General features: G+C 42.5%; 2 protein-coding genes across 13 annotated transcripts in view; both read left to right on the top strand.

Moving 5' to 3' along the window:
* The window catches only part of LOC134532929 (CAP-Gly domain-containing linker protein 2), a 129,140-nt gene that overhangs the window by 57,752 nt on the left and 55,399 nt on the right, over positions 1-15,989 (top strand). The window lies entirely within an intron of this gene.
* LOC134532928 (uncharacterized) lies at positions 319-7,881 on the top strand. The gene is made up of 2 exons (XM_063369986.1): positions 319-1,114; positions 2,605-7,881. Exons 1-2 carry the CDS (start codon positions 970-972, stop codon positions 3,441-3,443), a joined length of 984 nt encoding a protein of 327 aa, XP_063226056.1. The 5' UTR covers positions 319-969; the 3' UTR covers positions 3,444-7,881.

The raw sequence follows: 15,989 nt of genomic DNA, 5'->3' as shown, positions 1-15,989 counted from the left end.
GCCTCTTAGTAACTGGGACCCGGGGTCAGAGTGCATCCATTGCCTTTCTATGGACGAGCCCGAACGTGCGCGAATGTAGGCCGTGTTGACAAGGTACGATTCACTATTTACTTGGAGTCTTGACGGCGGGCTTTTTTGAAAGTGCGTTTATTTCTCGTCGCTCCAGCTGCCGAGAGAGCAGCGCAAGTGTCGGTAGGTGTTTCTGCTCGTGACGACTGCTGCCGCGGCGTGTGTGGAGAGAGAGAGAGAGAGAGAGAGAGAGAGAGAGAGAGAGAGAGAGAGAGAGAGCGAGAGAGAGAAAGAGAGACCGTCTCAGCGTCGTTTACATTTCCGTAAACATTCCTCCGGCGCACTTTCAACCACCGCTCACCCTTCTGGAGCGATTGCCTGCTTTCAAGGAGTGCTCTCTGAAAGTGCTGAGGACCTGACCCCCTTGACACGCCTCCGCTCTAGTTTATTTCTTAGTGTGGCCTTAGTCAGGCTAGTGTCTGTGTTAAGAGGGATGGCAATTGCGACTTTCGCTGGTGCTTCTAAAGCGCGGTGTCGGCTCGAAGCGCAACGATTTGCGTGCGTAAAACAACTGTGAAATTTGTGCAGTAACCGTTTAATTAGATGGAGAAATGAAGATAAAGGTGTAATGCAGTGCCCGTTGGGTTCTCTGAAGAATCTGTAACTGGCGTCAGTCTGTAACAGACTGTCGTTTCATTGACGTTTTGGACAGGGGGTGGCGACGTCTGCACGTTCAGATGGTAAGGCCCTCCTCACACGGGGATACTGAAGTTGCTTAGATACCGCGAGACTCGGCGACCGAGCGACTCGTCATGTAGATAGGCATGGCGTCACTCAGACGGCGATACTGGAGTGGCGGAGACTGGAAGTCGTAAGCAACGTAAATCCCGGCGACTCAGCATGCTGGTCTCCACGCTACTCCAGTAGCCTACGCGGCGCGATACTGTATTGTAGCGAACAATGGGCGAGCAGGCGTTTAATATCAAATTTGTAAACGAAGTTGAGAAACACCCAGAACTCTATAACTACAAGTTGAAAGGGTATTCAAAAAAGGATGTGACTGACAAAGCATGGAATGATGTCGCAAAAGAAGTGCAACTCACAGGTAAGTTGACAATATCTTAAACAACAATAATTAGATATAAAATATCTATCATAATAAACTAACTTGTGAAAAACCAAAATGTATATGTAAACAGCATGTTTTATATTTAGTATCTCACAAATACATTATTAGTAAAAGAAATATAGTTTTTATACAATGGTTATTCGTCCTTCGAAGAAATACCTTATTCTAAAACGTTTGTAACGTATAAAAATTACTTTCTATTGATATCTTTTCTTGGTTCCCAAGGGAATTACGCATGGTTTTTACGAACTTCGATAAAACTTACCACATGTTCAAAGTTGTTGTCATACTCACAGTAACCTACAAAAACACATGAAATACTTTAATACCTAATTAGTTATTGTAACAGTATTTCCACTGCCATGGAACAGAAGCCCGGGGTGTTAGAAAATAGTTTGCCAAGTAATTCCGCACTTCATGAGCAGTAGACCGATCATGTAACGTTAGGTCTTCTAGTGGCTGTGGATTGATGTTGGGCGTTTCTGAGTTGCCAAATGGTTCACCAGCAAAATATTTAATACCTTCACTTTTCCGAATGAAGTTGTGAAGAATGCAGACAGATTTTATTACATCAACCACTCTTTCCGTAGTTCGGCAGCGAATAGCAGTGTTCAACACTTGGAACTTTTCTGCCATCATTCCGAAAGCGCACTCCACTGTTTTCCGTCCTCTGCTCAATCTGTAATTGAATATTCTTTTAACATCATCAAGTGTTCTCTGAGGGTAAGGACGCAGCAAATATTGTGACAATGGAAAGGCCTCATCTCCAACAAAGTAAAAAGGAAAGTCAATCTCATTGTCGTCATCTGGTAATCGTGAAGGCGGTGGTATGTCTAGTCCTCCATTTGCAATCCAGTGTTTGACAGCTGATGCGCGAAACACTCCTCCATCGCTGTTTCTACCTGCATAGCCAGTTTCAATAAGAGTGAAGAAACCATCTGCATCACTGCTAGCCAGCAGCACTATTGAGTGATACATTTTGTAATTAAAGTTACTTGAGCCAGTTCCAGGTAATTTTTCTATTCGAATATGCTTACCGTCCAATGAACCCAAGCAATTGGGTAAATTCCACAGTGAATAGAAACGCTGTGCTATCATTCTCCACTTTTCTTCTCCTGGGACAGGCATGTAGGACTCTTTCAACGATTCCCAAATTAATTTGGTAGTTTCTCGTATGATGTTGATAACTGTGCTTTCTCCTCTAGCAAAGTACATCGACAGCGATACAAATGTACCTCCTGTTGCCAAATACCTGCAACAAAGTTAAATTAAATTTTACTTCATAATACATTCCCCATGTACCATTTATATATTTTTTCTTCAAATAATAAACATATGTTGTATATATCTGGATTATACTTAATACTACTTCACTTTTGTATTTGTTTTTTGTTTACTGTAAATTAGTTAGGAATTCATCCATTGCAACGATTTATATTTATGTGAACAATGTTGTTTGTTTTCAGTTAACGAATGCAAAGAAAAATGGAAAAATCTCCGTTCAGTTTTTGTCCGTCACATAAAGCCACCTCCAAGTGGTTCAAGTTCCAAAAATAAGAAACCATATTATCTATCGGAGGCAATGAAATTTACCCTACCATTCATAAAAACGCTTGGTACACCATCGGGGAATTTGCCAGAAGTCATCAATGAACAAAACCTGGAACACAGTTCATCTGACCCAACACAAAATACGGAAGACGTTGCGGCTGAAGAGGAGGAATATATCTCAGATAACGCAATACTAACTACAACACCACAACTTTCCCTTCCTTCACCTATGCTGCCAAATACTGACTTCTCGCAAGAACATGCTCATCATTCCCAACAAATGACTCATGATCCCTTTTCCAACCCAAAAGATAATTTATCAAAGCGTAAAAAGCAAACAGTGACGGAAGTGGACAAGTCCTTTATGGAATACATGAATGCAAAGAAAAGGAAACTTGAATCGAATTCAAACGATGATAGGCAAGTAAAAAAGTCGTTTCTTCTAAGCCTTTTACCAGAAATCGAACCTTTGACAGATGCACAAATGAAATCATTCCGACGTAGGGTTCTGCAGCTTATTGATGACATCACGAATCCAAAAGACATGCACCAACACGTACCAGCTTACCAACAGACCCCAACTTACTCCTACAGTGTTTCCACGCATTCATCGTTGGCTACAGATAATGCTTCAATTTGTTCGTCGCCTGGAAATCAAACTATTCCACAGAAAGTACAAGATACTGAAACGCAACAGTATTTTGAAGTCATCCAAGAGACTTTACAATATGAGCAGGAACATAATGTGATGTGATGTTTTGTTGGGTGTGTAAACATATAACTTTGGTGTACGTGTTTTTATCTCTATTATGTTGTTTATTTTTGTGTTTACAGTCATGATTTGAATGTTTGTGTAATGGGTATTCTTTAAATAGTTTATATATATACATTTTTTCTTTTGCAGTACATTATTTGAATGTGTATTTCTTAGGTATATTTGAATTAAACATTGGAATGAATTTATGCATAAGATATGTTTATACTTTCACCTTTCAGTTGACTGGAATACTTGGGTATAAATAACTTTAGATTATTTAACCTGTTAACGTTAAAGTGCACATTCTTAAGATCCATACAACAGCCATTTTCCACAGATAAAATAAGTAATTGCGGCCTCAAGTTAAAATGCATACATTGTTTTTATTCGCCAAGCATCAGTATATACGTTAAAATACTTGGAAAGAAATAGATTTGTGTTGAAGGGAAACATTTAGAAGTGCCTTAACAAAAATTCGTAATAATTTGTATTTCTTAACTTACTTACCTCAAAGTTATCAGCAATCGTTCACCGGGGCTCACGCATTCCCTCATAGTGGTATCCCTATAATACATCGCAGGTGTAACAATTTCCGTTAACATTTGGTAAGTCTCCTTCGTCATTCTGTAGAAAGCGATGAATTTTGAGTCTGTCTCTTGCAATTCTTTGGCCGCGACAAATAATCTACAATTAATGTTCCTTTCTATATATGGATGAACCCACAATCTTTTCCTACTTCGTTTTCTATAATGTTGATAATATTGGATAACAATATCACTATCGTCACTGCTGTTATCACTGGGCATTACATACAATATATAGGCACTTCACGGTTCCACAAGATACTCGGGCTGTACTCACGATGCATTTTTTCCTCCCAGTCTCTGATATTTTAGTAGCGTCGTGTGAAGATAACGGGCGACTAGAGTCACCCAGTCACACAGTTGCCTAGTCTCCAGGCTACCAGCGATCGTTTTGTAGGCAACTTCAGTATCCCCGTGTGAGGAGGGCCTAAGGGTGTGAAGCAGCCTTTTTTTCCCTTCCGCTAATTGTTGCGCCATATTGGTTAGACGTCCCAAAACATTGACTGTTGAAGTGTAGTGTTTGCGTTGTGGGAAAGTTTTGAATTACTTTTTTTTTTTAATTTAAGTGTTTCTAACGACGAATTTTCCAAATAATACTTCATTAGAAGTTTAACCAAGCACTGTTTCCCCAATGTTTTAGGCAGAATAATAATGACGACGGCGAAGTTTTAAAAGTGACTTCCACTACGTCACAGCATGCCTATCTCCTGACAGTTCCCAACCCCGTGGGTTCAGAGCACCGGCGGGCATCTCCCAATCTTATCCTCGCCACGAACTTGGCGGCACTTCCTGTTCCTGGGGATCTGGGGGGTGAGGGGAGTGGGAGGATGCACGGAGCCCCGGTATCTCGAGTGTTTGAACACGTGAAGTGCGGCCCTCGACGGGACGCTGTGTCGTGAGCAAACACGCTCGTGCGCTCGTGGAAACACGTGTCGTCCTCCGGGCGCACGTCGTGGTGGCCGCGAGCCTTGCGTCGAGTGTCGCTGCTATCGATTTATCGATTTATCACAGGAGCAGCACGATTAAAAAAACTGTAATTATTTCACAGTTCACTCTTCAAGAGGGGTTTAAGGTGTTCTGTAGTTTGTTTTTCGAAGCTCGTGCTCGCGTATAAAATTTTATTTTTACTGTTGTTGGTCACTAAGCAGGAGAGATAGGAATTTAAAGACGCCATCTTTGTTTCTAAAGATTTTAGGACATCACAATCTTCTATCGTGTGTTTTTCAAAAATTTTCCTTCGTTAAAACAAAGTATATAATCTAATGGATTTTCAGAAATTAGTAGTGCCTGGCTAGTGTATTTACCCTGCGAAGTCACTGTCGTTTAGTATTGAATTTTATTTTGAGAATGACAACTGTAATAATACTTTTCATAATAAACAAATAGTGTGGGCTGCCTTAACGAAGGAAAATTTTCAACATCAAACTATAAAAATATTGATCATAAAAAACTATTTTTACAACTTCGCCGTCTTTTGGGTCCAGTCATTCCCCCTAAAACTCCTACTGTAAAGATAATTTCTTAAATGACAAGTCCAGGTTAATTTCGGATTAGGTTCTCTTTTGCGTTCATATAAAACCGATATGTACTGATGTATGTAATGTGTCCTATTTTCTCAGACATATTCGTTCGCTGTTGATTCACCCCACTTAATGTCGCCTAATCTGTTTTGCCTGGGTTCGCCATCGAACTGCCTTAAGCGGGAATGTTTTGTGACACTGTAGTATGGACCACTCCTTGGCACTGTTGCTACAGGTAGTCAGTTACTGGACTGCTGCCTGGGATATCTTCCAGGGAGTCTCACGTAGGCTACACGTTTAACTTTCATGGGTGATTGGTTTGATACAACAAATAAAAATTTATTAAAAGCCTAGTTCCAGAATATTTCGAATTCATAACTCGATTAGTTAGTGCAACCCAACAATCAAAACAAAATTTGAAACTCTTGGTAAGTATTCTCTTTCAGCCAAGAGTGCAATAAATAGTGAAACCGCTTGACTTAATAGGTTATCATTTAAAATAGCTTCAAGACAATCTTCGTTTGATTTGAGTTTTTTTGCATTTGTTGACAGGAATTACTTAGGTTCCAAAATGTTCAAATCATCTGACATGCACTTCATAAGCTGTACACTTTCTTGTAATGGACGATTGGGGCGCGTGAAACTTTTCATCTCCGTCTACTTTGGGGCAAACGCAAAGAGCGTACCCATCCTGTCCTTGAATCTAGCGGCGAATGGGTCCTCCGATACGGTGTTTGCTTCGGGTCTATATGGACATGGCAGTTGGGTCCTAAGTAAGGTGAGGGTGGGGATGGATAGGCAAGGCAAAGACAGTCTTTCATGCAGAGTCGAGCATGCGCGGAGACGACTGGACGCCCAGCAACATTTTAAGCTCCGAATCTCTTGCGAACGGAGTTCAAGATTCGCGAAGAACGAAGAAGACATCTGTTGGTGGCGAGAGGCTCGTGGTATGAACGTATTCGGGTGACGGCGTATTTAGCGACCGTCGTGTCGTCTCTGAGCTTGACGTGGAAGTGGAATCCGTGAGATGAAGTTACGCCCGAGGACACGGAAACACAGCTACAATTTCGGTCTTCTCTTATTTTTTTCTTCCCCACGTGTGAATTCGGGGCTTTGCCAATCGTGGTGGCAGGCCCGATCTCCGAGGTTATAGTGACTCTGTGCTCGTATATTGAGTCATGCCAGGGGCCTGAATGGATCTCATCCTCCAAGGACTCCACGGGGACGTGGTGCTGACAGTAAAAAGAGGAGGTCCTCATTGGTAGTAAGTACACTCGCGCAGCCCTAAGCTGCCAGTGCACGTAGTCTTGGGTGTCAACCGAAGTAGTGATGGGTCTGAGTGACGTCCCAAGGTGACGTACGTTGGGTCGGTCATTTAGAACACCCAGATAAACCCCCCCCCCCTCCTTCTTCCTCTCTGTACGGATCACCTGGCAGTTTCTAGCCCGTCCTTGGCCGCATTGTCCTGCCACCGACGCGTAACATTGCGCAACGGCATTGTCTTTGAGAGCGCGTGTACGTGTTGCCAACATATTACAGAAAAAGAAAACAGATTTTTCTCGTTTGTGAACTGCTAACGTCCGTAAAACACACACAAAAAAAATTGTGAGATAGTTTTTTTCAGTATTCGCCAGTGATGTGTAACATCTAACCTCGGAAACGAGAAAATTCGTGTGTTATCATGCTGCAAATACACTTATAATACAAAACTCTGACACAAAATTTAACGTAGAATTCTTTAAAATAATGCCGAGCGTTAGTTTTCAACTACGTTTATTCGACTATCAAATGATTCGATTTTCAGGGCGAAATTTTAAACTACACAATAATGCAACAACTCCGATAAAAGCGAAAAAGTCGTGTAAAAGTACCAAACCCCAGCTTTGGACCTAATGTTAGATACAAATTTGTTAAACAATTAATACTATAAAGTTTCCTTTTGTATTTGTGAACTTTGGTTCGCGCCTTCCGCCACAGTTGGCAGCATCGTGGTTGTTACACATTTCCGTTTCTTGACTTCCGTCGCATTCACGCATGCCATATACCGAGAGCTAATCAAATTTTAAATTTAAAGAACCGGAAAAATAAAAATAACTAGCAGGAATGATTATAATAATTACCAGTATACTTCTTTAAGAAATATAAAATAGTACAAATGGCCACATTAGTTTAGGCGTCTCGTTTGTGCGGCCAGGATTACAGCTCGAAAAAAAAAATGACTCAACATAACACACAAAAATAATCAATGTTCAGAGCCCTGTGAGGTTTACTGTTTCCATGATCCCATATCGGTCTAATATGACGCTATAACTTAAGGAGTGTAGGATATTTATTACATATTTCATGCTTCATTTGCCTTTTAATTCGTAGAACAGAATTTTCTGGGATTTATGAATTTTGTTATATATATATATATATATATATATATATATATATATATATATATATATATATATTTAAACTCTTGCTGAAGATGCAGATAAAAATTTTAACTCGTAGATACAATAATAACGAAAATAATTAACATATAGGTATGAATTAGCAGGATTGTTAAATAACATTTTTGATAAGTGGAGTTTAATTTAAATGTATATATTACATTTGCAAATATTATGTGTATTTGTGTGTGACTGTTTGTGCCTGATGACGGGATGGGATGTCAGCTCCTGAAACGTCGAAACAATTTTGTCTTAGTAAGCCTGCTGTGTTAGTCTGCGCTGTTGATGTATTTCCAAAATGCCTGTTCAATTTCATTGCTGAGTTCGCACGTTTGTGGCTGTATTGTCGGTTTCGTGTCATTGCTGGGTCGGGGTTCTTCTGTTCAAAGCTGTGTTATATTTACTGTCTTTGTTGCAACGTCTCGTCATCAGCCTAAATGTGTTTTTTCCGTTTCGTGATATTTTTCTAACTCCTTCCACGGAACGCGTGGTTTGTGTATTCTTCTTTCTTTATCCATTCTTCAGGTTTTCTCTGTGAAACACAGCGCGAACAAGCAATGGCGTATGTCCAAAATAATAATTTTAATCAATCTTCCCCATTGCAAGATTTATTCAGATGACTAAAAAAAAAAAAAATGTTAACGACACATCAGCAAGGAATCGGCGTTTAAACTTGTAATCTGTGATGTTTAGCTGTTGTGATTGGTGGGGCGGGTGCAGGAGAAGATTGCGGACACTCCCTGAGCCGTGTACCTCCGTGGCCTGCGGCCGTAGCTGGTGATCCACATGAATGACCGCCGGGAAAGGCGAGCGGAGAGGAAGCGGCCAGTGGGCGGCGGGAGAGCTGGAGAGCGAGACAGCGCGCGCCAAAACAGGGTCTCGGACCCGCGGCGCGGACCTGTTTCCCCCCCGGAGTCGCTTCCGCGCCCAGCCTCCGGCCGACCTCGCCCGGCGCGCAAGGTCGGGGCCGACGACTCTCCCGCGGGTCGCGCCTCGCCGTCACCACGTCGCCACACCCCACAGGGGCTCCTTCCGCACCATCCGTTCCGGTTCCCGGAGGGGCATGAGCGCGTGCACACCACCGTCCCGATACCTGATGACTCGCCGGATTTGCCGCTACAGTCATCCGGTCGCCGGACGGGGAAATAGCCGGATAATCAGTGGCGTAGCCAGAATTTGTGTATGGGGGGTGTTAAGAAGCATGGCCCCCCCACCCCGTATTAAAGCGGAGTGTGGGGGGTCCTCCCCCGGGAAAATTTGGTTTTTAAGGTGTAAAATAGTGCTATTTTAGCAGTTTTCGGTACTTAAATTTAAATATTGTAATGGTAAAAATTTTATTAATTTTAATATGAAATTTGTTTGAGTGATGAATAAGAAATTAATTAAAGATTTGGTGCTAAGGGGGGGGGGGTTGAACCCCTAACCCCCCCCCCCCGCCCTGGCTACGCCCCTGCAGATAATTATTGCGTAGTAGATACTTCGTAGCTTTGGTGCATTTTTACCTATAACAAGTCTATTTAGTTTTTTTTTTTTTTTTTACGTCTTTGGACCAAACTTGTCATCACAGCGCATAATTTCTGTCGTCCGTCCACGGCTGTTAACATCTGGTGAAATCCCGGGCGAGTATGGTATAGTGTGAAAGTGACCAAAAAAATGTTCTTTTCCGGTTCCCTGACGGCAAAAAAAAAAAAAAACTGATAGTGTGAAAGGAGCTAAACATTGCGGAAGTGGTGCTTGGCCAGGCTCTATGATGGTTGGTAGAATGAGTCAGGATACAGTCATTTAAAACATTTTCCACTATGAGTGGTGTCCCGCAAACAATGGCGCAGACCACTATATGTCCGTGTGGTAACGCTTCCATTACACACCCCCTGATTTACTGCGAATGTGTTAAGACCACAAACCGAATGTTTATTCTACATATTTATCAGATGTACCTCACACTTTGACGACGGGTTGCGTGTTTTTGTGTGATTAGATGGACACATGGGCCAAGTGTATGGGATGAGTTTGGGCGATGACTCATCAGAGCGTGACGAAAAGTGCAACGCACATGAGTGTGGCACTCAGTGGCGGAGAAGGGGAAGGGGTTGAGACGCTTCCGGGCAAGCATTTCTCGTTATACGCTGCTGACGTACTGCGACACACTCGTGCTGCTGACCGCTACTCCTCGTGGACACGGCCCCACTGGGAGCACCCAGGCCGCCTCTCAGCAACACATCTTCTAGACATGATGATATTTAGTATGTTATTGTGTACGTATAGTGTTTTTTCCCCTCGTTCAAGTGGACTATTGAAGTGTAAAGTGCCACTTGTGAGGCGTGGCGGCCACGCAGCGGGGTTGCTCGGAGAGGTTCACGCGCCGCGCGGAAGTCGAGGGCTGTGTGTGCTAGTTGGGCGGGAAGCTTAAGATGCACATAAAGTTCTGCCATTCCCGATTACACCCGAACAATTCACCTTCCGCCAACCTCGGGTTTATTTATATATATTTATATTTCTCTTTATTTTTATGTAGCTATACTAACCTAACTAACCGTCCATGGTGTTTTAAAGTAGCTAACCTAACCGACCACTTTAAATATTTTAATTCATTTTTCCTGCGCAAAAATAAAACAAATCCCGAAGTTGGCCGAAGGTGAATTGTTCGGGTGTAATCGGGAATGGCAGAACTTTATGTGCATCTTAGGTCTCCCTAGTTGGGAATGCGCGCCCTCCGCCGCGGAGTGTTATCTGCGACGCGCGCGCGGAGATGAGGCCGGCGCGATAGCTGAGCTGACTGCGTCACCACCGTCGCGGTGTTCGGCGATGTACGCTCAGCTATGAGTGTGCGGGAGAGGTCTGGGTAGGGACGACTCTTTAAGTGCGTCTGAGGCCGAAGCCTATACGCTCTAACCATGCAGGAGAGGTAGGTAGCATGCATCATGTGCTAGGAGGGGAATTGGCCAGCCACGGCTGCGATTGGCGTCATGACTAACTCCCCTCACTGACTATTCTAGACTATAAACTAGATAAGTTGGGCCCAGGTGAAACTTGCATAGACACACAGAGAAAAATCCTGGGCTCTTTCGTGTGGGTTGCAAAAGATCATGCTTTAAATTCAAGTATAGGTTGGCTACGGGAACAGAGGGATGGTTCCGGAAGAAGAGTGTGAAACCAGGGCTTCGAAAATCAACTTCCGCCATGATAAAAAAATCATAGTAACATTTCAGTATAAGAAAACAAAACGATAAAAAAAAACCAAACCAGGAGAGACTACGGAGACGACAGACGACACCACGGCTGAATCTGTTCTCCTCCAGCACCTCGCGGCCCCACTGCCTTCCCCGGCAAGTGTGGAATGTCTACACGTCTCCTTCCCACAATAGTGCGCCCGGTGTCGGGTAAGTGTGAAATAAAGTGATCCGTAGACTCGTTATTAGAGACCTGAAAAATTTCGTGGGTTCATTTCGTGTTATGCTAAAATTCAAATAATTATACTTTAGTGCTGCTTCTGTTATTGATTCATTGTTAATCTGGAGGAATGAGGGCCAATTAGAGATACTCACTCATAGAAGTGTCGAATCACAGGCCACCCAGTCGATACGACTTACAAGTCAGCAGCCAATGAACAGTTGGCATTTGCCCGAGTGTGTAGAGGAAATTGGAGTATATCCTGAAGGTCATTGAACCCGCGAATTTTTCCGGTCTCTACTCGTTATTGATTTTTTTTTTTTTCAGTGGAATCTGCCTGGGTGGACAAGAATGCCACTCTGGCGCAGGCAAATGTTGAATGCCTCTTTTTTTTTTCCTGCTCGCATTTCGTGCGCAACCATTTCAGAATGGAACTTGCGATAGCTCACTGCAAGTCGTCGACCTCGTGCGAGGCATGCTTCGCTCGTGCTTGCTGTAAGCTGTAAGGATCAATCAGTGCCGTGGCCGTGATGGTATGTTTTTGGATAGTGGGAAGGAAATTGAGGGATAATGGAGAAGGGTGGGGGGGGGGGGGTCAATGGACAGATCTACTCCAGTCTCGGGCCTTTGTAAAATTACACTTGTGACTATCGAATTGCACATTTAAAACAAAATAACTTTTGTGGAATCTTACATCAACATCGTGCAACAGTTGTATGGTTAGCGATTGCATAGTCTTTGAGGGGGTAGCGATGGGAAGCGAGCGACATATGCAATCTTGGTTTCGGCAGTTTTTGTCACATAAGTTTTTTAACCTTTTAACATTGAAATTTGGCTTCCGTTAAGGCCAATATTGTTTTTTAAAAAGTATTCATTTTAAATAAATAATTTGAAACTTAAAAAGCCAATTACTTCACAGGGAAAACTATTTGTAGAAGTAAGTCACAAGAAACTTAAGTCGTTTCATAAATTTGTGAATTATGCTTTGACAAAGCCAAGTTTTGATTACTAAATGATTAAAAAAGTCACTGCCTAAAAAAGGTTAAATAAATATTGCTTCTTTGGGTTTGATCAAACAAGAATTATCGTTTTATTTTTTCAAACTGGCAGTGTAGGTTACAGAAAATAATTATAACGGTGCAAACTTTATGTCGTATTATATATCTGTTATTTTGTCAGATATACTGATGTTATATTATTATTAAGTGGTACACGAAACACAAAGTCCTGGAAATCGGCTGAAGGAAGATTTTGGGAACGCTGATATAACTTGTTATAATTGTTGTAATATTTAGACTGAAGTGAAAAGAAAAAAAATGGTGTTCGGGAGGGGGAGAGGCATGGAACAGGTAGGTACCCCACCTGGCTACGGGCCAATCACGGTGAAACATGGCTAACGTCACGGTTTCCCACGCGGCGGTTGGTGGCGTGAGTCAACAGCGGACGCACTGTCCTGCTTCGTGGAAGGCTACACGTCACCACGCGCAGCTGGGAAAGTAATAACCAGCGCGGCTTTGCGACAGTCTTTTCTTGGCGCTGCTACTTCTCCGCGCTTTGGACGTTAGGTGATTCCATAGCGGGGACCGAGGCAATTTAAATTGTAAATAAACTATTCTCTGTCCGCGCACGCCCATGGACTAACGATGAGATAGGCTTAGGCCATGCCCACAGGTCATGCGTCAATAGAATTTGGCGGTTTACACAAGAAAAAAAACTTTCTGGCTGACAAAGAAATTGTTTTGTCTACACCATATACCGAATTTGGGCAACTCTTTGTGGAATTTTGCATACTTAACCTTAAAATTAAGAAGATAATTACTGTCAGCATATGATTTTTTTTAAAAAAATCCTCTTCACCCTGCGTTCAGCGCGCACAACGCTGGGAACTGAAGCTAGTTAAATGATTAAAAAAAATGCCGTGGCCTGAAAAACTGTCGGCTGACGTGTTTCCCGATAGCGACGCCGGAGCCAGGCACTGCGGGAGGCAGGCCTACATGGCCAGGAAACAGCCGACTGTCGGGAATGGGTCTGCCGCTGGGGCTCAGCCCCGCGCCCCATTGTTCATTCGTCGCCAAGGAGAACGAGATGTGTCCCGTGCCATCAGCCCTCAGGAATCTGCGCTTGCGTCACCGGGTCGTGACATCATCGTGGCGCTGTTCGGCAGCCCGCCCTGTTACACCCGTTTTTTCCCGCTCTGTTTGGGAGAGTCTGTGCAGGGTCTTAACCTACACAAGTCATCTCTGGATAGAGTGCTTGTACGTTGTACACTGCCCATAGTTTGGCCTACATGCTTGTAACAAACAGAAAACTTTAAAATATACAGAAAATTCTCCATAAAACATATTTTTGACGTTTACTTGCAGCGTACTGGGCGGGATCGCTCCGTCCCAATAGGCTTCACAATTAAGACGCCAAAATTAAGAAGACGAATTAAACACCTAAGCTGGATTAGGATCCAGAGTGTGCCTTGTTTGTGACAGAAAGACAAAAAAAGAATCAGTGGGTCGGGGGGTACAAATTTATTAGAGACTAGATAAATGTTAACAGACAAACTTTTTTAAAAAAAAAAAAAAAAAAAGGGCATAAGTGTATTCCATTACACACGGCCAACGCTGCAACATTTCTCAAACCTTGGGATCTGCGCCAATGGTCGCTAGCATTCCGTTTTTACCTGCGTGGGAACCAACCAACAGGTACAGCTGCCAAAAAAATTTTTGTTTGATATTTAAATTAGTTGAATAATCCAAAAGCGATATGGTGCCTATGCTTCGGGGAACTTCTGTTTGTTGGGTTCCTAACAAGCATGCAAGGTTTATCGTCTAATCTCTAATAGATAATCTGTTACGACCCTGGTCCTCAGAATTTCGTTAAGAACGATGCCTTGGTGATCAGGGGAAAATCTTGAAACTACAAACTGGCTTATTTACAGACCTGTGCCTGAATGCCAGGTCGACTCTTGGGCAAGAACGTGTTATTTAAACGCGAGCCTTAACTAATCCTCGTTGGTACGTGTGCAGAGGCAAGTTGAAGAACATGATTTTCTGAAAAATCTTTTCTGAAAACTTTCTGTCAACTTTTCGAAGCAGATGATTTTGCGATTATAACTTATTAATAACATGTTTAAGCATGTGCATTTTACGTCTGTGCATAAACATGTTTATAGTTTATTATTATCGAAGAAAATTCAACAGGAGGTACATGTATACAAATATTATTTCATTGTATATGAAATATCGGGTCGTGTAACTAAAAACGTTATTATTTAATCGATTTAAGAGAGTTGTGGAGAAACGTGATATATTGAGTGCCCGTTTGAGAAGCATGAAGTTCAAACCGATACACCATGTCCGTATTTAGAATACTGTAAGGAATGTTTGGTAATGTTCTTGAAAGTGTAAGGGATATTTTATTTACCATTCCGTGCCTCTAAATCAAACGAGATTTAGTCACAATTGGACAAAGTGCTCTTTCAGTGATGCTGTGTTCTATATTAACACACATATATGCATATGCATGCATGTGGCCGCTAGAAGGAACTTATGAATGATTTCTTTCAAGAGAGGGGGACTTTCCAAAAGCCACATGTACTTAACATTCTAACTGAAATTAGGTTTTTCCGGCTCTGCTAAAGCTTTGGATTTAGGTTCTCACAACTATCGCTAAATGCTTTGAATGAGTTACTGTGTTATAGTTTGATAGAAAAACTTTTAAGAGTGGCTTGTTTGGTCTTGAGGTACAGAAGTAGGGTAAGTACATTCCCTATTCAGCTGACATTTTACTGAAAAAATTCAGGAGTGATAGCAAAAATTCATGGTGAATTTGCCATGCATGTGTGAAGGATGATTACTTCCATGATGATATATTAAGGGATGTTACCAGAAGTTCTGCTGGATTGTAGGCCGGCCGTGTGAAGTGTCCCGCAGTGTTGCGAGATGGAAACAAATTCAGGAGTGGTAGCACTAATTAATGAGAAGTTTGCTATGCATGTGTGAAGGCTGATAACTTCTATGGCATATTGAGGGATGATACCAGAAACGCTGCTGGAATGTAGGCCGGCCATGTGAAGTGTGCCGCAGTGTTGCGAGATGGGAACAAATTCAGGAGTGGTAGCACTAATTCATGATAAGTTTGCCATGTATGTGTGAAGGATGATAACTTCCATGGCATATTGAGGGATGATACCAGAAACGCTGCTGGAATGTAGGCCGGCCATGTGAAGTGTGCCGCAGTGTTGCGAGATGGGAACAAATTCAGGAGTGGTAGCACTAATTCATGATAAGTTTGCCATGTATGTGTGAAGGATGATAACTTCCATGGCATATTGAGGGATGATACCAGAAACGCTGCTGGAATGTAGGCCGGCCATGTGAAGTGTGCCGCAGTGTTGCGAGATGGGAACAAATTCAGGAGTGGTAGCACTAATTCATGATAAGTTTGCCATGTATGTGTGAAGGATGATAACTTCCATGGCATATTGAGGGATGATACCAGAAACGCTGCTGGAATGTAGGCCGGCCATGTGAAGTGTGCCGCAGTGTTGCGAGATGGGAACAAATTCAGGAGTGGTAGCACTAATTCATGATAAGTTTGCCATGTATGTGTGAAGGATGA

Source organism: Bacillus rossius, chromosome 6 (genome assembly GCF_032445375.1).
Source record: "Bacillus rossius redtenbacheri isolate Brsri chromosome 6, Brsri_v3, whole genome shotgun sequence".
In the NCBI taxonomy this organism is placed as follows: Eukaryota; Metazoa; Arthropoda; class Insecta; order Phasmatodea; family Bacillidae; genus Bacillus; species Bacillus rossius.
The sequence above is the reverse complement of the archived record's forward strand: the minus strand, read 5'-3'. Positions and strand labels throughout refer to the sequence as shown.